The sequence below is a fragment of the Myotis yumanensis genome, unplaced genomic scaffold (assembly GCF_028538775.1).
Source record: "Myotis yumanensis isolate MYYU_CA2020_CCGP unplaced genomic scaffold, mMyoYum1.0.hap1 SCAF_8, whole genome shotgun sequence".
Taxonomy (NCBI): domain Eukaryota; kingdom Metazoa; phylum Chordata; class Mammalia; order Chiroptera; family Vespertilionidae; genus Myotis; species Myotis yumanensis.
Genome location: NW_027223759.1, coordinates 52,766,054 through 52,788,268, shown reverse-complemented (window position 1 = coordinate 52,788,268; position 22,215 = coordinate 52,766,054). Strand labels below are relative to the sequence as shown.

General features: G+C 41.1%; 1 protein-coding gene across 2 annotated transcripts in view; it reads right to left on the bottom strand.

Annotated features, from left to right (window-relative positions):
* Positions 1-15,996, bottom strand: part of IFIH1 (interferon induced with helicase C domain 1) — a 57,418-nt gene extending 41,422 nt beyond the window's left edge. Inside the window, exons 1-3 of one of the 2 annotated variants that reach the window (XM_070422861.1) lie at positions 15,202-15,996; positions 8,597-8,756; positions 2,235-2,381 (exon numbers count right to left, since the gene is read on the bottom strand). In XM_070422861.1, coding sequence (XP_070278962.1) covers positions 2,235-2,381; positions 8,597-8,756; positions 15,202-15,654 — 760 coding nt within the window. In that variant the 5' untranslated portion in view covers positions 15,655-15,996. The remainder of the gene's footprint in view (positions 1-2,234; positions 2,382-8,596; positions 8,757-15,201) is intronic. The other variant, XM_070422860.1, reaches the window with a different exon arrangement.
* Between the last annotated feature and the right edge of the window lie 6,219 nt (positions 15,997-22,215).

The following is a 22,215-nucleotide window of genomic DNA, read 5'->3' as shown; positions in this document are numbered from 1 at the left end:
AAAATGTATCAGCATACCACAGACTTTACGTATTTCTTGAGAAAATAGAACGTGGCCCTTTTGAGGAGGTAGGGGAGGAGAGAAGAATTCTATCATGAGAAGATTAGGGAGAGGAACAAAATTAAATTGGTTTGATCCTTCCAGGGTTGTTTCACATAAAAACGATGGACTTGAATGCTCTCTGAGAGCATACCCATGCCTTTCTTCCCTCAGAGGCCTGCATCTTTACTTTTCTCTCTTAAACCCAGGAGACTTGCAATCAGGGGAGCAGTGGGCAGTGGCAGCTCATCCCTCACTAACCCCCTGAACCTGTCCCCAAGACCTCCTTTTCTCTGAGTTTTCCGTGAGCTAGGCTCTCTCCTGTTGCTACTTCTACCCTAAGCCCTTCCTTGTTTCACTGTCCCCAGCTTTAATAAATATACTCTCAAAATAAATAAAAATACAAAGGTGGATATGGTGGTACCAGTTCTCACACTAATTAGATACTGCAATTCAAGCCAATACCAGTCTAGCACCTGTTCATCTTCCTTTCTACAGCTTTGGTTTTACACTACAGTCCAGCCGAACCGCGCAGAGACTTCCTGGTCTGTAAAGTAGGGGAAAGGTAATGGCCTTACTTAATCATCAGAGCTTTGCATGAAACAAGCTGCTCAACAAATGGGACATGTTCTGAGAAATGGCTTTAGGTGATTTTGTTTTTGTGCGAACATCACAGCGTTCACTTACACAAATCGGGGTGGGATCGCCTACTACACACCTAGGCTGTGTGGTGTAGTCTATTGCTACCAGACTACAAGCCTTCACAGCATGTTATTGTACAAAACAACAGAAGATTAAATCAAGCACAAGGGAAATGATGCAATCAAGAGATGTAGTAAAATGAGATGTCTGAGGCTACTGCCAGGATAACGTGGCATACTGTTTTAAAGCAAACTGTTTTATTCCCAAGTAGAAAGAGTACACTCTAAAATGATGATAAAAAGTATAGGACAGTGAATACGTAAAACAGTAACATAATCGTGTTTTGTTTTGTTTTTATCCTCACCTAAGGATATTTTTCCCATTGATTCTTTAAGCAGTGGCTCTCAACCTTTCTAGTGCCGCGACCCTTTAATACAGTTCCTCATGTTGTGGTGACCCCCAACCATAAAATTATTTTCATTGCTACTTCATAACTGTAATTTTGCTACTGTTATGAGTAGTAATGTAAATATCTGATATGCAGGATGTATTTTCATTGTTACAAATTGAACATAAATAAAGCATTGTGATTAATCACAAAAACAATATGTAATTATATATGTTTTCCGATGGTCTTAGGAGACCCCTGTGGAAGGGTGGTTCTACCCCCAAAGGGGTCGCGACCCATAGGTTGGAGACCCACAGGTTGAGAACCGCTGCTTTAGAGAGAGTGGAAGGAAGGGGGAGAGGTAGAGAGAGAGAAACATCAATGTGAAGATATGAGAGAGAGACACATCCACCGGTTGCCTCCCCCACGCATCCCAACCAGGACCATCCAGACCAGGGCCAGGGATCGAGCCTGCAACCAGGTATGTGCCCTTGACTGGAATCAAACCCAGGATGCTTCAGTCCATAGGCCAACACTCTATCCACTGAGGCAAACCAGCTAGGACACATAGTCATTTTTTAACGTGTTATGGACTGTACGTAATTGCGTATGTTACACCTTCAGATGACTGGCAGCTTTTTGTGTCCAAGAGCATCATCACAAGCACCTGAGCAGCGCATTGCACCACCACCTTACACAGCTAGGACGAAGACGTCACTAGGCAATAGGTGTTTTTCAGCTCCATTATGATATAGTGAGACCACAGACCTATGTTCGGTCTGTCATTGACCAAATCGTCCTTATGTGGCACATGACTAGAATGTATTTGAAAGAACATTGAAAACCATGAAAATATGGGACATGCTTATGATATTTATCACATTAAAAGGCCCACAGATGTCTTATGAAGTAAAATTAGAACCAAATGTGTTCATATTCATAACATATTAATATTGCATTAGTTTTGAAAACATTTTTAGCCACCAAGAAGAATTATCCTAATTTACACTCTTCTAAAAATATTATTTTAATAAAAATGTTTACAAGACCCCAAAAGCCCAGATTTTATCCCTCTGCCTAACAGACCCCGATGTCATCAATGCCCCGATGGGTTTTTTGTGATGTAGCAATTAGTGTACAAAAAGTACGTATGTGTTCCAAGTACCTGAGACTACAGAAGAATCCATAAAAGATGATTCCACTGAATTGCTTTGAATGTCCCAGGCATCTTTCTCTGGACTTGACTGATCTGTGGCTAAAAGAAGTGGCTCTTTTTCTTCAGGACTGTCTTCTTGTGATGAATTCTCACTTCCTATGAATAAAAGCATTAGAATGTAAAACATAGCACAATGCAAGTTTTCATGCCATGTACAAAAGACCATTACTGTTATTTTGAAAATGAAATGGGGGTTCCTAATAGAGATTTACTTGAATATGCTTCAATACCTTGAAATTCTAATCAGAATATATCAGACCGTCAAACCTCAGAGGGAAGGTAGGGGAGGGTGGGGGTAAGGGGGAGAGATCAACCAAAGGACTGTATGCATGCATATAAGCCTAACCAATGGACACAGACACCAAGGGAGTGAGGGCATGAGTGGGGGATGGGGGGAATGGGGGGATAAGGACACATATGTAATACCTTAATCAATAAAGAAAAATATTTTAAAAAATTGTATTACCATGGTAAGCTTTTATACACTATAAATGCCTGTTATTGTTACTCTGAAAACCAAGTTGGGGTTTCTCTTAGAGATTTGCCCAAATGTACTTCAGTACCTTCACATTTTGAAAGGCCTGGGATGTGTTTTTTGTTCTGACACAGTATTTTTATTATTAATACGGGCATAATGAGTAATTCTTTGCAATGATCAAATTTTGCCTAAAAAGACGACATGATATTATACTAGTCACAGGAAAGGTGTGTGACAATTTCCTATCCGATCATCACCTTTAGGAAGTAAGCCACGTATTCAGGGATGCAAAGCCACATTTAAGGCTGAATTAATGAAATGCAAATTGGGTGGTGGTTTTTCTTTAGCTTGTGCTCTTGCCATTTTGTTCCCTCACTGTGTGTTTTACGGGAGATGTACATATGCTTTAATGTCAGCCTGAATGCATGTATTCTGAATTTCTGGGGATTTTTAAAAATTCAATAAAATATTCTACATCCTTTCTTTCTTCTTTCCTTTATTTCCCCAGTCTGGCCTTGCTTCCTTCAACCCACATATATTCAGCATTTTCTTAAGGGACTACTTGTTTACAAAGAAAAACAAGATTTTCTGTCCTTCTGAAGCTGCAATCTGTCAGAGAAGACTGATCCCATAAAGAAAAAATTTAAGTATCATTTTGGATTAGGTCATCTTACAAAATAAGGGGCAAATGAGTCATGTGTATAAAGAATTTCCTGAAAAACTGGTGTGTCTTTGGCCAGACAACTTGACAATGTATGCAGCTACATATTAACTATGTTGGTAGTTTATAATCATAACAGTCAATTGTTTTGGGCTTACTATATAAGCACTTTGCATAGATTAAATAATTTAATTCTCAAAATAACCCTAATAAATAAGTAACATTATTATCCCCATTTCACAGAGAAGTAAACTGAGGCATGGAGAGTGCAAGTACCTGGCCAAAGTCACACATTCAGGGACGTAAAGGAACAAGAACTCAATAAGCATAAGGATTCAGAGCCTAGGCCATCATAACAAAATGTTATAGATTGAGTGTCTTGAGCAACAGAATTTCATTTTCTCACAGTTCTGTGGATTGGAAGTCCAAGATCAATGTGCTAGCAAAGTTGGTGTCTGGTGAGAGCTCTTGCTCTTTATTTAGGTTGCAAAAGGTCACCTTCTTACTATGTCATCACATTGGGGGGGGGGGGTGGAGAAAGAGAGGAGAGAGAGAGAGAGAGAGAGAGAGAGAAAGAGAGAGAGAGAGAGAGAAGACAGAGAAAGAGGAGGAGGAGGAGGAGGAAGAGGAGGAGGAGGAGGAGGAGGAGGAAGAGGAGGAGGAGGAGGAGGAGGAGGAGGAGAAGAAGAAGAAGAAGAAGAAGAAGAAGAAGAAGAAGAAGAAGAAGAAGAAGAAGAAGGAGGAGGAGGAGGAAATATCTTTTCTTCTTCTTATAAGGCCACAGTCTTATTGGATTAGGGCCTGCCATTTTTACCTCATTTAACTTTAATTATCTCCTTAAAAACCCTATATCCTGATACAGTCTCATTGGGAGTTAGGGCTTCAGCATATGAATCCAGTCCATAGCCGCTCCTACCACAAGAATAATCACAGCTAACTTTCTGGTCAATAAGACCTATTAGGAAAATGCTTAGATTCCCATGATAAGATGTACTGTTCAGCAAACAACACTGAAATTCCTGGTCTGCTGATTAGATTTCCTTAAGAAATAAAAATTCAGTCCCACTTGTTTGGAATGAGTTGGCAGGGGAGTAGAAGAATGCTGAGCCCCAGACAGAGATCAGCATTTGCCATTTGACCTTCGAAAAGAAGCTTAGAGATCCATGTCTCTTCTGCTCCCTGCCCTCATGAGAGCCCCCATACCTGAGTCAACATCCATCATCATCCCCTTTGGTTGAAAGAGAGAGAAATCCCAGGACCCTGCCATGGGCCCAGGGAGGGACAGAAGGGTGAATTGGTGTCACTGTTTTTCTTTTCACAGGACTCTCCACTTGTATCAAATGTTTGGCCTGGCCAACCAGGATATACACATGAGCAGAGAGAATCTGGATAAACTAGTCCCCAAGTCATTCTGAAAGAAGCATCAAGACAAGGTTATTGCATATAATGAGGACAGTAACGAGGAAGGTATGTGAATATTAGGTGGAAGTGATGAGGTGTGTTTAACGCAGGCATTATGTGAGATTTATTATACATACTCTCCATAGACTGTTATTGTTCAAAGAACTATAATTTGAAAAATTATGTTAAACTTTAACAAGGCATTTTGTAAAGTAGAATTTAAAAAAAGATCTTAGCAAGAAATATTGCCAGACATGCTGTCCATGTCCGGAGAAATCTAGAAAACACTTTGTAGCAAATCTTAGACCCTTTCCTAAACAATTATGTCACTGAACACAACTGCAAAATGGGTAGGTACCCTCTAATTTGGGGGATGTATATGAGAAGGCCTTTTGTGATTTTAAAGGTTGCCCTTTCTAATACCCTTTGATACACTGAGCTAAAATTTCCCTGGGGGTGAAAACCAAACTATAGTCATTTCCTTTTGAAGTTTAATTCCTAGAATGTTTGTCCTGAATGGAGGTGTTTGCATGGGGTCTTAAAAGGAAACTCATCATGAGATGGGTGGTCTGGCCTGGCGTCCAGCTCATCCATGAGGTGTGTAGGAAAAATTTGGCACCATCATTGTATGTAGCTTTGGCTGGAAGTACCTCTAGATTTAGCAAACTGGCCTTGGAGATATGCTATGGAAACAATGGCTAGGCTGTAACATATAAGTGCAAAACACCGTAATCTTGATGTTGCAACTGAGGCCTCTCCAGAGAACTGAAGCAAAGTAAAGATGCTTCTGATTGAGAAGAATTTTTTTTTTAAACCAGGTGGCAGTCTCGATTTGGCTCATAGGTTATAGTTTTCCAACACTGACAAATTTACTACACCAGATCATAGACTTTTTTCTTTCTTTTTTTTTTTTTTTTTTTTTTTTTTTTTTTTACTGTCTACTGAAGAGCATTTTATTGTTTGTTTTGTTTTTTATTGTTTAAAGTATTACAAATAGTAGCACATATGTCTTCTTTTCCCCCCATTCACCTCCCCCTGGTCTCCCCAACCCCCCCGCACATGCCCTCACTCCCCCCCCCCACCAGTGTTTGTGTGCATTGGTTATGCTTATATGCATGCATACAAGTCCTTCGGTTGATCACTTACCCCCACCCCCCCCAACCCTTCCCTGCCTTCCCACTGAAATTTGACAGTCTATTCAATGCTTCTTTGTCTCTGCATCTATTTTTGTTTATCAGTTTCTGATATTCATTATATTCCACAAATAAGTGAGATCATTTGATATTTATCTTTCTCTGACTGGCTTATTTCACTTAGCAAAATGCTCTCCAGTTCCATCCATGCTGTTGCAAATGGTAAGAATTCATTCTTTATTACAGCAGTGTAGTATTCCATTGTGTAGATGTACCACAGTTTTCTAATCTACTCATCTGCTGATGGGCACTTAGGCTGTTTCCAAATCTTAGCTATTGTAAATTGTGCTGCTATGACCATAGGGGTGCATATATCCTTTCTGATTGATGTTTCTGTTTTCTAAACAAAGGACTTAAACGTAAGACGGGAAACCACAAAAATCCTAGAAGAAGCCATAGGCAACAAAATAGCAGACATTTGTCATGGCAATATCTTTACTGATACAGCTCCTAGAGCAATGGAAACTAAGGAGAAAATAAACAAATGGGACTACATCAAAATAAAAAGCTTCTGCACAGCAAAGGAAACCATCAACAAAACAAGAAAGCCCACTGCGTGGGAAAACATATTTGCCAATGTTATCTTTGATAAGGGTTTAATCTGCAAAATTTATAGGGAACTCATACAACTTAACAAAAAGAAGATAAACAATCCAATCAGGAAAATGGTCAAAGGACCTAAATAGACACTTTTCCAAAGAGGACATACAGAAGGCCCAGAGACATATGAAAACATACTCAAAGTCACTAATCATCTGAGAAATGCAAATCAAAACAACAATGAGGTCCCATCTCACACCTGTCAGAATGGCTATTATCAACAACTTAACAAACAACAAGAGCTGGAGAGGATGCAGAGAAAAAAGAACCCTCGGGCACTGCTGGTGGGAATGCAGGCTGGTGTAGCCACTGTGGCAAACAGTATGGCGTTTCCTCAAAAAATTAAAAATGGAACTGCCATTTGACCCAGTGATCCCACTTCTAGGCTCTTTTCTTTTTTCAAATATGCTTCCATTGATTCTAGAGAGAGAATAAGGGAGAGGCAGAGAGAGAAAGAAACACTGATATGAGAGAGAAACATTCATGGGCTGCCTCCTGCATACTGCCTACTAGGGATCAAGCCTGAAACCTGGGCATGTGCCCCAACCCAGAATCAAACCAGCAACCCTTTGGTGCACAGGAGACCGTTCAACCAACCGAGCACACCATCCAGGGCTGAGGAGAACTTTTTATACAGTTAAGCTTTGCTGTGGAAACAGAGGCAATGACAGTAGAAACCCCGGATCCTGCTTGGGGACAGATCATGGAGTTACTGCCTGGATTTTGAAAGCTGGATTGACTAAGTTTGACTGAGCCAGCACCCTCCCCACCACTTATTCCTTCAATAGTTCAAGATAGAAGGGAAAGCTGCAAGGCCTCTTGAGATTTGCATTTTGTGGCGGTCTTGAACATATGACACTGGAAAGCATTGGGGTGAAGATAAAAGAACTTACCCCCAAATATTTAGAGCTTTTTAATACCTCATAGTAAAAATATTGTTATTTTCTCCTTCTTTGTCTCTCGTTATATATGCAGATAGATAGATATAGATATATATACCAGGTACATCTTTATGTATATGTATATCTGTGTGTGTGTATTTCAAACCACTGGGAAGTACTAAGCTATTTACTTAATATAATATAAACATATAACATACTGTTAATAATTTAGTAACTATATTTTTATTTTGCATAGATAACTTAGAAAATAGTTTACTGGGTATCTTATTCCATTAGAAAGTGTGGTATATGGGGGTAGGGAATTTGTATGTCTCTTTGAAGTCATGTCCTAGCCCCTACAACAGTGTCTGGCTCATCCTTGGCACTCATGAAGTGTTAGTTGAATGGCTGACTGAATGACTGAATGAGTTGACATGAGCTTGAAGTGGTTCTAAGTCATTTATATCAGTTACTACCAATTAACTTTCAATTTGCCTTAGATATATTTTTCGAAAACAGGATATGTACTCTGAAAAATATATGGCAGTTTCAGTTTTACAAATGATACATATGAAATGCTATATAATGTTAACTTTTGTTATTATAATTGAATAATTTTAAAAACTCACATGAAGTGATATTGAAATATGTTGTTATGACAGACCTTTTATCAAATATTTATTAAATTCCTTTAAAATGTATATAAATATCCAGGAGACTGTGCGGCAGAATTGTAATACCATTAAAACATTTTCTTCCCATTTATGTGTGTCTGTTCAATGTTAAAAATGTCTCAATAAAATTTCAGGCAATTGCCTCATTTCTCAAATAAGATGGCTAGTGGAAAGAGTATTGGACTGGGGGGAGTCAGCTGCCAATATTCTCAACCATTTTGCTGATTTTGTAAATTAATCTTTTCCTAGAGAGCAGTTTCCTCATTCATAAAGAGGATAAAAGAGATGATCTCTCAAATCCTTTTCAGTTTTGAAATTTCGATTCTAAGTATCTTAGTGTTTGGCCTTTTGTCTACGAGCTTCATTAAACTCTCAATCACCAGGCAAAATGTGCAAACTCTTCCCCCGTAGAACGAGATGTACCTGCATTGCTGTCGGTGCCTGTTAACTCCTGGGCAAGTGCTTCGTTCTCCGTTTGCCTCAGAACAGTCACAAACGCAGAAAACCAGTTTTCTTTCTGCACAATCCTTCTCAGTAGCTCTCTCACACCTGCCTCGTTCCCATTTTTTTCTGCAGCAGAAATCTGTTTTAAGAGAAAAGCAGAATTAAAAAAGATCAAACATCCTCTGAATGAATTTAAAAAGGAACTACCTTTAGAAAAATTGAGCAATTAAGCATAAGTATAAATAAAGACCTATTTCCAACACTAAAACAGCAGGGCCACTTGTAGCAGTAAATATTTTACCTCAGTTATTCTGAATAAGAGGTGCAAAAGAAAGGGCCTTTAATCTCTAGCCATTTGATGACTGTTTGCATCAATTTCTGTCTGTATTTCTAGGACCTGATTTTTCTTTTTAACTCATAGAATCTGCAAATGGGAAACAAAACATTTCTTACCCAACTCCTGTTTCTTGACTATCACCATTTAGGAAGTCCTTACTATCATCACACATTCTTGCCTACTTAATATTTGCAATATTTATCATTACCATAATATTTTTCTTAAATTGGTATTTATTCCATATTATCAGAACATTTTATTTCCATACCCCCCCCTTTTTGAAATAGGGAGCAGAATTATTTCTACATCTATTTGTTACAAACCTTAGCTTTCATTAAATTTCCCTTTCAGATTAATCTAAGCCAATCTTTCTAAATGTGGATCATTTATGAAATGATTATCACAGTGCATCTCCCCAGTTCGTAATACAGCACCAAACATTTGGAGAAAAGAGTAATACAAGCCACATTTAGACCAGAAAAACGATCAGACAGGACATCATCAGCTTGCTGTGCCCTTAGGCAAGCTAATTCATCTCTCCGGCCTCAGTTCCTGCATGTGTAAACTGAAGCAGCTGAAAAGAAATATCAGGCCTTCTCCATCCTTGTTGCACTAGAATCACCTGGGGAGCTTGGAATCACCTGATGTCTGGGATCTACTCCCCAACATTCTGATTTATTTTTGTCTATTCTGGGAAACTAGAAAAACAAAATTTCTTTTTTAATCCTCACCTGAGGATATTTTTTTCATTGCTTTTTAGAGAGAGTGGAAGAGAGAGGGAAAGACAGAGAGAAATATCAATGTGAGAGAAACACTCGATTGTTCGCCTCCTACATGCGCCCCGACCAGGGCCCGGGCTGAGGAGGAGCCTGCAACTGAGGTACATGCCTTTGACCGGAATCAAACCCGGGACCCTTCAGTCCGCAGGCCAACACTCTATCCACCAAGCCAAATCAGCTAAAGCTAGGAAATTGTTTAAAAAGCTGGTTTGGCTCAGTGGATAGAGCATTGTCCTGCGGACTGAAGGGTCCCAGGTTCGATTCCGGTCAAGGGCACATGCTTGGGTTGTGACATGCCCTGGAGCCCTCCCACCATCCCTCCCCGGCTGGCTGGTTCCCATCGGCCCCGGGACTGGGCGAGATGCCCCGATAGCCAGCCAGGCTGAGGGACACCACTCTAGTGCTGTTATAAAGGCTTTGTATATATTAACCCAGGAACCCTAAAGAGTGTAACAATATAGACCATTTTACAGATTAAAAAAATCCAAGGTGTAGAGAAGTCCAGTTACCTCCCCAGGGACACACAGCTAAGTAAATGGCTGATGTAGAAGTGGATCCCAGCAATTGACTTCAATGCTAGCTTCCTGTACTATAATTATAGGCAATAGTTGTCTCTAATTTTATGTTCATTTTTTGGCAAGAAGGTTTAAAATGCTTACTTGAATTTCATAAATTGTAGGTGATTTCAGTTCATCTCTCCCACAGCATTTTCTAAGCAGATTATTGCTTATTTCTTACCTTTTTCTCTAACTTCTTTAATCTCCTAATAAAAATTCTTTGTCTTCGAAGATGTTTGTAATCTCATTATTATTATTAAGTAATTTAATCACAAAGAATTACTCTAAAAACAAGTCAGGCACTGTAATAAATACTTTGATTAAAAACCTAAGCATTTTATGTCCACTAAATTTTCTTTAACTGTTAATGAGTTGATTTTTACTGTAAAATTACATTTGTCAAACTTGTTTTGCCCTTACTGAGTTTAGGCATTTAAGGATTCTTATGCCATTATTTCCTATACGTGTTTTTATCATTTGAATGTAGAGCTACATATAATACCTGTGCAATTTTGTCAGCTTCATCAAGACCCTGAGTTGTTATTGTTTTTTTGCCCTGACCAGTTTGGCTCAGTGGCTAGAGCGTCAGCCTGTGGACTGAAGAGTCCCAGGTTCGATTCCAGTCAAGGACATGTACCTTGGTTGCGGGCACATCCCCAGTAGGAGGTGTGCAGGAGGCAGCTGATGGATGTTTCTCTCTCATGGATGTTTCTAACTCTCTATCCCTCTCCCTTCCTCTCTGTAAAAAAATTAATAAAATATATATATTTTTAAAAAAAGACTGTGAGTTTTTAAGGAATATCCCCCTTTTGGGTGCTAGAAAAAAATCAATACCCGTTGAAGCAACCACCCATTTTTTTAAAACTTAATCTGTTCTCCTAAAACCCAGTAAAGATATTAGATTCCAACAGATGATTGCTGAAATTCTTGGGAGGAAAATATTTAGCTTTGAAGCTGCAACAGGATTCCAATCTCCATACACTAGTCCCTCCTACCCATATATCACAGCTCCTGAAAATGGTCCTAGGTTTAACTTTGTGTAGAGTGACTACCCAAACAAACTTACATAACTGATTTACTTATTCATCGATTTGGTTTAAATTTACAGACTGGCACAAAGGTGCCATGATAGGGAAAAGATTAGAGACTAACAAAGGTCTGTGTTTTTATGGAGCTTATGTTGCAGTGTTGATCAGTGTTTATTCTTCCAACAAATAGTGAAAGAATGTCTAGCTTTTACTAGATACTGTTGTGAATATTGGTGACTAAGCAATAAGTACAAGAGTCACTTTATGGATCATTATAATAGAACTAGAGGCCCGGTGCACTAATTCATGCATGGTGGGGTCCAGCCAGCCCGCCGTGATCTGGTCAATTGGGAGGTTGGCTGGCTGGCCCTGCTCCCAATCGGGCCGGTTGGCCGGCCACAGTGTGCACCATAGCCACCGGTTGTTCCAGTCGTTCCGGTCGCTTGGCTCTTATATATATGGATGATAGCTAACTGTAGGGAGTACCCTTGTACTAATATGCTTCTGTTTTAGGATGCTAATTGGACATTTTGGCCCATTCACTGACTTAGACAGCAATGAACTCTGGAAAAGAAGGGGTCCCATAAACATTTCCATAATGTCTTAATATCAGTCTGAACAGCTCAAAAGAGGTAAACTAAAAGACCAAGTAAAATATGTTTACTGGAAAACAGGAAAAGAAATAAAAGAAAATATGATTTTTTAGAAGTTCTAACTACTTAGTTGAATACTACTTTATGTTGTTCAGAAATCAAATTTTGAATTCTTATGTTTATCATCCATCTATTCCCCAATGGCTGATATGATTCATCATATCATATGTTTGTATCTCTTATTCCAGACAACTCTTTGAAAATAAATTGATCAATCACTTAAATATTAACCAATCACTATTATTAAGTACCAACCCTATACCTCATCTTGGCTAGGTTCTGGGAGCTTAAAGATCAAAGTTATAGTTTCTTCTTCAAATCACAGTTTAATCCAGGGACTTTAAGAAGCAGATCTCAATTTCAACATGGGAGATTTACCTAAATTCTCTAATTTCTCTAAATTCACAAGGAAATATAACCAAATGAATGATAAAAAAAAAAGTCATCATCATCATCATAGTAAAATAGCTTTTTACTATTTAAACAGCTTTTTCATAAACATGATTTTGTGTTCACTAATATTCTGAGAGGAGAGATTATCCTATATAATAAAGAGGTGATATGCAAATTGAACATCACTCCAACACACAAGATGGCCGCCCCCATGTGGACACAAGATGGACAGCAGGGGAGGGCAGTTAAGGGGGACCAGGCCTGCAAGGAAGAGAAGTTGGGGGGACCAGGCCTGCAGGGGAGGGAAGTTGGGAGCAATAGGGCCAGCAGGGGAGCAGTTAGGAGTTGATCAGGCTGGCAGGAGAGTGGTTAGGGGGTGATCAGGCTGGCAGGCAGAAGCGGTTAGGGGCAGGTGAGCGGCTGGGAGGCAGCTGTCCTGGATTATGAGAGGGATCTCCGACTGCCCGTTTAGGCCCAATCCCACCGGGCCTAAACAGACAGGGGACATCCCTTGAGGGGTCCCAGATTGGAGGGTGCAGGCTGGGCTGAGGGATACACACACCACCCCTGTGCACAAATTTCATGCAACGGACCTCTAGTTATTATATTAATTCTCATGGGTAATTTTAGGATCAGGGAACTTAAAAAGTTGGTCCAAATTAATACATATGGTAAGAAACAAAGATATTAAGCCCAGGTTTTTCCATTCCAAATTCCCATGCTTTTCTCATTGCACTTTGCCGTTTAAGATAAGCATTCATCAATGACCTCGGTACCAATAGCTTCTTCTAAACCTAGAATGCCCTTCCCATCATCCACCATAGCTTATTTTTTATTCTGATGATACAATTGAAATTATGTTTACAAAAAACATTCCAGAATCTCACAGAGACACTATTCCTCCCTAGAGAGCCTCGAATGCATAGCCCCTCTGTCTTTCAGGGCCTCCTTTGAAATATGAACCTAGGGGAAGAGTTTGGATTGCTTTGGCCTTAACTGTTATCAGTACACAAATGTCCTTTTACTCTATATCTTCTTTGTGTCAACTCCCTTGCATTACTGCTAGCTGCCTCCAAGCTTGCCAGAATCAAGAACTTGGATAGAATTTAGCTGGAGGAAATTCAATCCAGGCAAGACAAAAGTGATGCTGATAGGCAGACGTATTTAGAGTAAATAAGGAGAAGTGCTGTTTCACTGGCAATCGGGACACCATCCCCACCAAACATAAACAGCTTTGTGGTGTTACTGGACTCTGTTGCTTCTGGACTTCCTAACAGCTACTGTGGCTGGAAATGCCATCTTCCATCTCCAGCTGGCTTGAAGGCTGCATACTGTCTTCCAAATTAAGATTCTGCCACAGTGATGTACACATTTGTCATATCCAGCTGGACTACTATAATGCGTTCTAGCTGGTTCTCAATACACAACACTACATAAACGTTACAGACAACAGTGTAAAGTAATTTGCTTGTTGGGAAAACCAGCCATCAAAATGAGATGCAGGCTTAGGTCTTTGGACGGGCCGCATGGCTGTCAAATCTGTAAAGGAGCATTAACTTTAGTCACTAAAGACTAAGTCACATCATAGGCTGATATGAGTCCAAAGCCCAAAACCTTGTAATGAGGATAGAAACAATAAATAAATAAATAAAAAAGAGCGAATGAAAGAAGAAAATGTCAAATTCATAGCATGGTAGACAGAGCCTTTGATTTTTAGTCATGGGTTTATTTCCCTGCTTGCCTTTCAAAATAAGACTTTTGACCTATGACCCGCCCTGAATATGTCTGATTTAAATGGGTCATCATTTCTACACTTTCGGTAGTACATTCTTACTCATTGAAAAATAATGAACAATAAAACATTACATTAAGTGTAAAGTCACTTGTGAAATTCACCCTATCAAAACACCTAGAAAACCCACTACTCCTTCAGTAATATGAAAAATTACAACTAGAGACATATTTTTTCAATAAATTATCTCCAATTATGATTCTCAAAGAATGTTGAAACTTTAGAGGAAAAAAAGCATGTGTATTATTTGTAATTTCCCTATTTGGAACAAGACTAAATGGTATAATGTATAATATTAGCCAGAAATTGGCAAATATTTTCTCTAAAGACCAGATAATATTTAGGCTATGTGGGCTATGTAGTTTCTGTCCAAATGCTCTTGAACTGCAAAAGCAGTCATAATATATAAATGAATGAGCATGACTGTGTTCTAATAAAGCTTTATACACACTGAACATTTATAAATCCAAAAACCATTCTTAGGTTTGGGGCCTTGCAAAAACCAGTAGCAGTCTGGACTTAGCCCATGGGTCATATGTTCTGATCCCTGTTATATGGAAGTATACTAAATAAGACATAAAATTCCACACCATAAGGCCCTAAATCACTACCTCTGCCACTATCTTCCTAAGAAACCTTGGGCAAGTTATTTAACCTGCCTCAGTTTTCTCATCTGTAAAACAGACCTCATAACATTATACACCTCAATGGATTACTCTGAGCATGAATTCTGATAATACATTTTGAAAAATATACTAACTGCACATAGTAAGTGTTCATTACATAGTCTCTATTGGCACACAATGTTATTCTAGAAGTAACTCTTTAGCTAATTTCAATGCAAGAATTAGAAAAAAAAAAAGCCTTTTTGTGTTTAAGTGTTAAAAATTATGTTTTATGTGACTAGATATTCTCTTCCAGAGCAAGGAGGGATCCAGATTTACCCAAAGATGTCAAAGAACATTTGGAACGGGGCCAATCCATGGGCCAGCCACAAGTGGCAAAACCTGCCTAAAAGGCCAGCTCCATCTGAGCGGACACCTACCCGACTTCTGTCTTCAACGGTCAACAGCTCCACGGCCACACATCTATCCAGGACATCTCTGACCAGCAGCCTCTCCACCAGGGTGGGCTGCAGGAGGGTCAGCAGTTGGAAACACTCGTCGTTCGCGTTCTCGCTGGAGGGAGAGGGCAGGTCCCTGAGCTCAGGGTCCATGTAGCGGGCGGCGAGGGGGTTGCCTGCTCGCCGGAGGGCCTCCACGAATACGCGGGTCCAGCCCGGGGGCCAGACCCCCTTCGCCAAGGTGCTCAGGAGCAGCTCCGCGGCGCCGATGTTCCCGTGGGTGGCGACCCTCGTCTGGATCTGCTCCTTCGCCTCCGCAGGCAGGAAGGTCAGGTAGTCCAGCACGGGCTCCACCTCGATGTACCTTCTCACTCTGGCCCGGAAGCAGGAGAGGAGATAATGGAAATTCTTGTCCGCGGAATGCCCATTCGTCATCGTTCCTTCTCAGAGAAGGGAGAGGTCCCCCCACCTAGACGGACAGGTTGCTGTTCTCCGCTCAACAGGTGCTGTCAGCTCCGTGCAGCAAGGTCCCTGGCAGCGACGGGGCTGCCCGCAGAGCCCCCGATGGTCCCGCCGGGAGGTCGCCCCTGGCAGGTGAGCAGGTGGGCAGGTGGGCAGGTGGGCAGGTGGGCGGGACGCGGCCGCGGACGGAAAGACAGACGGAGCGGCCGCCTGGCCTCTGCAGTGCTCGCCGGCCCAAACCAGGCTGCTCCCCAGCGCATTCCGGTGGGAGCTTTAAGCCCAGTTTGCCAGGCGGTTTCTGTTTCGATTCTCCGCTCCCGTCCGTCCGTCAGTTTCCAAACGTCAGGCGCAGGGCGGGGAGTGGCGGCCGGTCGAGAGGGACACCCTTTGGTCGGATCTGGCAAGGGCAGCGCTTTGGCCCCGGGCGCGGTGGGGCGTAGAAAAGGAAAGCGAACTCCCCGGGGGGGCAAGGCAAGGGCGCCGGGCAATGCTCTCCCCGCGGGATTCCGTCTTCCTTGCAGATTCCGCCTCTTTCCCGCAGCCGTCAGCGCACCCCCTGTCAGCTAACATGTGGGGGGGGCTGTGAAAGCGCCTGACTCGGGACTTTCCAGCCTGTCAGTGAAGAGAAACCCATGCCAACAGGAAGGAGTTCGCCTTGGCTGGGGAATGCAGGCAGGTTCTGGCCCCGCCAGAGAGGTAAGACTGCAAGGGACAGGGGGAGAGAGGAAGTTTCCAGAGGTGTAACCCCAGGGCCCCAGGATGAAGGGACGTCTGCACCTTTTCTAGATATAAACCCGATGTTCTGAGGGTCTCCAAGAAGCAACATTGTCCACTGGGAATTTCTGGGTGGGTACGAAAAAGAGTGAGCCATGATAAAGTTAACTTCAGTCCCTCATTTGCAGATTGCAGTATTTATTTTCTGCTTTGACCAGGGCCTGGTAATAGACACAGAGGGACTTGAACCACCGACTCAGTTTAGGAGGAAGCCAAGATTGAAGGTTTCCTCTCCCAGCATGTAAATTCCCCATATTCTTTAATATACAACTTTCCTTTAATAAAACAAAACAAAATTCCCCAGCAACTTATTTTTGACATAGCTGCCATTCTTTTCTTGGATTCAATACAGCAAGTTTTGGCTGAGGCAGCTAGGAACTTAATTAGCAACTAATGTACCAACTTGTAGTAAACATCAACATTTGTCTATGTCATGAAGGAAAAAAAAAAAAAAGACACCCACACTGAAAAATGGCAGCTTCCTTTTAGTGCAGAAGCCATATAAACACGAGTCCTTCAGGTTGCTGCTCAGGCATTCTGCCACCCTGGGTGACTGCGGGTGGTAGTACATAGGCTTCATAATGAGAAGAACCCCATGGTCCAGAATTAGATGGAGGATGGAGGGGTCATTTAAGCTATGAAAAAGATGTGTTTAGGACAATTAATTTGTTAGCAAGCTCATTCAGTGATGTTAGTCTAGGCCAGGGGAACCTGGCCATGCTTTCGCCTGTATAAAAGAAATACAGTAGGATGTGGAGAAGAGGGTACCCTTGTCCACTGTTGGTGGGAATGCAGACTGCTGCAACTACTGTGGAAAAGAGTATAGAGTTCCCTCAAAAAATTAAAACTGGAGCTGCCTTTCGACTCAGTGATCTCACTTCTGGGAATATATCCTAAGAATACCGAAACACCAATCAGAAAAAAGAATATGTTTATGTTTATAGCAGCATTATTTACAATAGCCAAGATCTAGAAACAGCCCAAGTGCCCATCGACAGATAAGTGGTTAAAAAATCTGTGGTGCATCTACACAATGGAATACTACTCGGCTATAAAAAAGAAGGAACTCTTATACCTTTGAGACAGCATGGATGGACCTGGAGAATAATAAGGTAAGTGAAATAAGGCAGTCAGAGAAAGTCACATACCATATGATCTCACTAATATGTTGAACGTAAAGAACAAAATAAACTGATGAACAAAATGGAACTGGAAGCATAGAAACATGGGACAGACTGGCCGGTGCCTGAACGGGGTGACTGGAGAAAGAAGGTGAAGGGATTACCTAAGGAACCTATATGCATACCCCATGGACATGAACAATAGTTTGGTGAAGGCCAAGGGAGGGAGGGGACAGAGGTAGACAAAGTGGAGAGAAAACGGGGACACTTGCAATTATGTCATTTTTACTTATTTATTTTCAGAGAGAGAAAGGGGAGAGAGAGAGAGAGAAACATCGATTTTTTGTTCTACTTATTTATGCATTCATAGGTTGATTCATGTGCCCAGACCAAGCAACCAACCCACAACCTTGGGGTATGGGGATTGAAAGGTTCGGAGTGGGCTGGGGTCGTGCACCTATGACATGAGGCCATAGTGTATCAAAAGAGATTTTATTCCGACCACCTGGGTGCAGGTGGGCTGAAACTGAGAAAGGCATCAATGAAGAGAACAGGAGTGATAGGTTTTTATTAATTTTTGCTGGCTGCCAGCCACTCTGCTAATGTAAAGGTTTGGTCTGTCCTTCGTTCCTCCCATGCCAGACGTCTTCTGGTTATCTGAGCTATGCGGTATTCAAGGTGGCAAGCTTTCTGCAAGATATCTGCTAAGCACAGTAAGTTTTTCTTTGCCCCGTTTCATTCTCTTTAACCCTTTCAGGGGTGACGCTCTAACCAACTGAGCTACCCAGCCAGGGCGGAATCTACCATAACTTTTTCATTTTATCTTTAGACTTTTTTAAATTGATCTTTTAGAGAGAGAGGCAGGGGGAGGAGAGAGAGAGAGAGAGAGAGAGAGAGAGAGAGAGAGAACAGAGAGAGAGGAAGAGAGAGAGAGAGAGAGAGAGAGGAAGAGAGAGAGAGAGAGAGGAAGAGAAACATCGATGTGAGAGAGAGTAATGAGCTGCCTCCTGCATGCCTCCCCTGCTCCCTTCCCCGGCATGTGTCCAGACTAGGAACCAAACTGGCAACATTTCAGTGCACAGGACAACACTCAACCAACTGAGCCACACCAGCCAGGGATCTACCATGATCTTCATTGCACCTCTTCTGGGGGAAGAATGTTAAAGAGACAAAGCCAAACCACAGGATCTCGAATGTATCTTTTCTCTTTATCTATATTTTTGCATCATTATTTACTTTATTTTTGGCCTTTTGTTTGAATACTTGTTAGTTTCTTCTAACAGCTATCATTTTCATCTTCCTTTTGTTTTCTAAATGTAAGTTTCTGTTTCCTTTCTCCTTTGAGGTGGAAAATCCTGCTGATCTCTTTTTCTTTTTCCTAGACCTGCCTATTCTCTTTAAACTCAAAAGGCACATTTCAGTCTCCATCAGTTTTAGTATTTTGTTCTTTAAATAATATGTCAGGAATATACTAGATAATAGATTCCCACTGTTATCCAACTTTTCATTTGAGTTTTCTACAATTAAGAAATAGTAAAAATCATAGCTGCCACTTTTTTTGACAAGCCAGAGCTACAACTTAATGGCCATACATGGCAGGGATGCCTTTTCCAAATAAAATGACAACAAATTTAATTTAATGAGGGAATCTTTTTAGAATTATTATTATTTTCCTTCGTTAGTTTACTAATTGTATCAGTAAAGAGCCTACTCTGTATAATTTCAAGTTAGCCTAGCAATATAGAGTTGTGGTGAAGCATAGGGACTCTGAGCTCAGGATGCCAGAATTCACATCTCAGCACTGACTATTAATTGCTGTGTGATCTTGAGAAAAATCACCTCAAATTTCTCAGTTGTAAAATGAGAATGATACTAGTACCATGTCATAAGGTTGTTAAATGGATAGACTGTAAGCACTTAGCATCAATCCAGGAATATTATATTTGCTCTATAAGTGACTGCCAGCATTCTTACACAAACAATGGATAAGAGATGGTACTATCCCTCAAATAATATACACTTTAATAACTAGCCATGTAATTAAGTTTCTAGACAGAATCCCTTTTTGCAAGAAACAGAAGTTGATATGCTGATTTAGCAGAAAAGTTTATCAAAAGATACTGCCGTGGCTTTATATCTCAAAAACATAAGTAAGCCCAAAATAGAAATTCTGACAATGTTTACCAGACCATGATATACATTTCTTAATTACTTCCTCCAATTCAGTAATAAAATCTGGTTTTAAAAGCTTTTCTATATGACAAACAGTTTTGTCACCCCCACCCCCCCAAAACAAAAATCAAGTATCAATGGAAAATTTTTCCTAAATATCCATTTTTCCAAATGATTCCTCCATAAATTAAGTCTCTTCAAAAACAGTTACTTGCACATGTTTTTATGAAAACAGTATCTTTACCTCAAAGGCGCTGCCTGGCCTCAAAGGCACTTCTTTGACTTGATTTAAAGTAAGTGCTTAAGAGCGAACTACAGTAAAATGTAGTGCCATTGTCTTTGCCTTGAAACCCAGGTTGACGTTTAGCTGGTAGACAATTTGGAGTTAGCTCTCTCAACCTGTGTCCATCCGGATTGAGAGGGTGCCTGTTCTACTTCTGAGTACCCACCCTGTAGAATTAATTATATATTTTTATTTAACCTCTGAAATATTACTACTGACAAAATTTTGGAGTAGGAGTAGGCGTGCTGTAGAATGAGTTATTGAAATCAAATATTGGGGTAAACCGAACCAAACTTTTAAATTGCTAAATCACAAAGGCTGGAACTAAAATTTTAAAAAATAAAAAGCACTATCAATTTAAAATATTTTTTTTATGATTAATGCACTAAATTATATCACTTAAATTTAAAAATCTTCTTTCATCTTCATCTGATTCCTTAGTTTTTAATGTTTATTTGTATTTTATGTTGTTGTTATAGTTGTACATGCAAAGATTTTCTAAATAAATAGACAAATATTTATTAAGGCTCATGTTCAAATATTTTTACTGGTAGGGATCAAGAACAAAGTACTTGAAGACCACACTCTAGAGAACCTCCTAAACACCAGAGATTGTGATGAGTGTGAAGAGCAAAGAGGAAGAATGAAAGAGGAAGCTGTGTAGGTGAAAGGAGAGAGAACTCTGGAAAGAGATGGGTAATTCAGCATTTAATCTTGGAAGTACTAGAACATGCCAAGACTCTGGTATTATTATTGCTGTATGACAAATGTCAGTAAGTCAAACATGGAACCTGAATATATTTTATATCCTATTGTCAGACATGGTGTCCAGACACGTTCTTGTATTGAATGTTTAAAAAAAAATATTTTGTTATTTTAAAAAAAGTTTATCCTGTAGACATTTCAGGCAGGATATCAGATAATATTGAAGAAGATTTATGAATTACTAAGTAATTCCATCATCCAGAGATGGGCATTTTTAATATTTTAAGTGTATTTCCCATCAATACTTCATTATGTGTGTGCATGCATACACACACTCCATTTGTTCAACAGAGAGTGAGCTGAAATGGTCTTAACTGTAGAGAAGGGATCTCTAAGGAAGAGTTCTCTGTAGGGGGATCCTGTTAACATGCCAAGGGGAGGAAGAGCCTGTGAGAACTTCCTTGTGGCAGGGATATTTGGGCAACAGTTCCTAATCCCATGCAATAAAGAGGTGATATGCAAATTGACCATCACACCCTCACACAAGATGGCCGCCCCCATGTGGTCAAAGATGGCCATCACAAGATGACCAGCAGGGGAGGGCAATTAGGGGTGACTAAGCCTGCAGGGGAGGACAGTTAGGGGTGACCAGGCCAGCAGGGGAGGGCAGTTGGGAGTGACCAGGCTGGCACGGGAGGGCAGTAAGGGGAGACTGGGCTGGAAGGGGAGAGCAGTTAGGGGTGACCAGGCCAGCAGGGGAGGGCAGTTAGGGGCAACTGGGCCAGCAGGGGAGAGCAGTTGGGGATGACCGGGCCAGAAGGGGAGGGCAGTTAGGGGAAATCAGGGGAGCAGTTAGGCATCGATCAGGCTGGCAGGGGAGTGGTTAGGGGGTGATCAGGCTGGAAGGCAGAAGTGGTTAGGGGCAATCAGGAAGGCAGGCAGGCAAGTGGTTGGGAGCCAGCAGTCCCGGATTGTGAGAGGGATGTCCGACTGCTGGTTTAGGGATCTGGCCTAAACCAGCAGTCGGACATCCCTCAAGGGGTCCCACATTAGAGAGGATGCAGGCTGCCCGCCCCCCCCCCCCACCCCCCGTGCATGAATTTCGTGCACCGGGCTTCTAGTATTAAATAACATTATTCCTGTAATGCACTTGTTGTACTGGCCTTTCTTAGTTCCAGAACTTTCATAAAAGTCTGCCAATATAAGAGGCTGTGTTGTGGTGCTTTGGGTAATAATGGAAGAGAGGGAGATGGTGGCCCCGTGCTATGAAGCAGAGCTGCACAGAAAGAAAGTGAATCTGAAGAAAGTGAGAAAAGAAGTTTGGATTGAGAATTTCATTCAAGGGAGATGAGGAGAGCATAGCCCTCTAGGGATCTTCTAACATTTGAGAAACTGTGCCAGACCTGCCATGCTCTGTGGAATGGAAGGGGCCTTCTCAGTAGACATGCTTTTTGTTGCAAGGCAAAGAATGCCTGACTA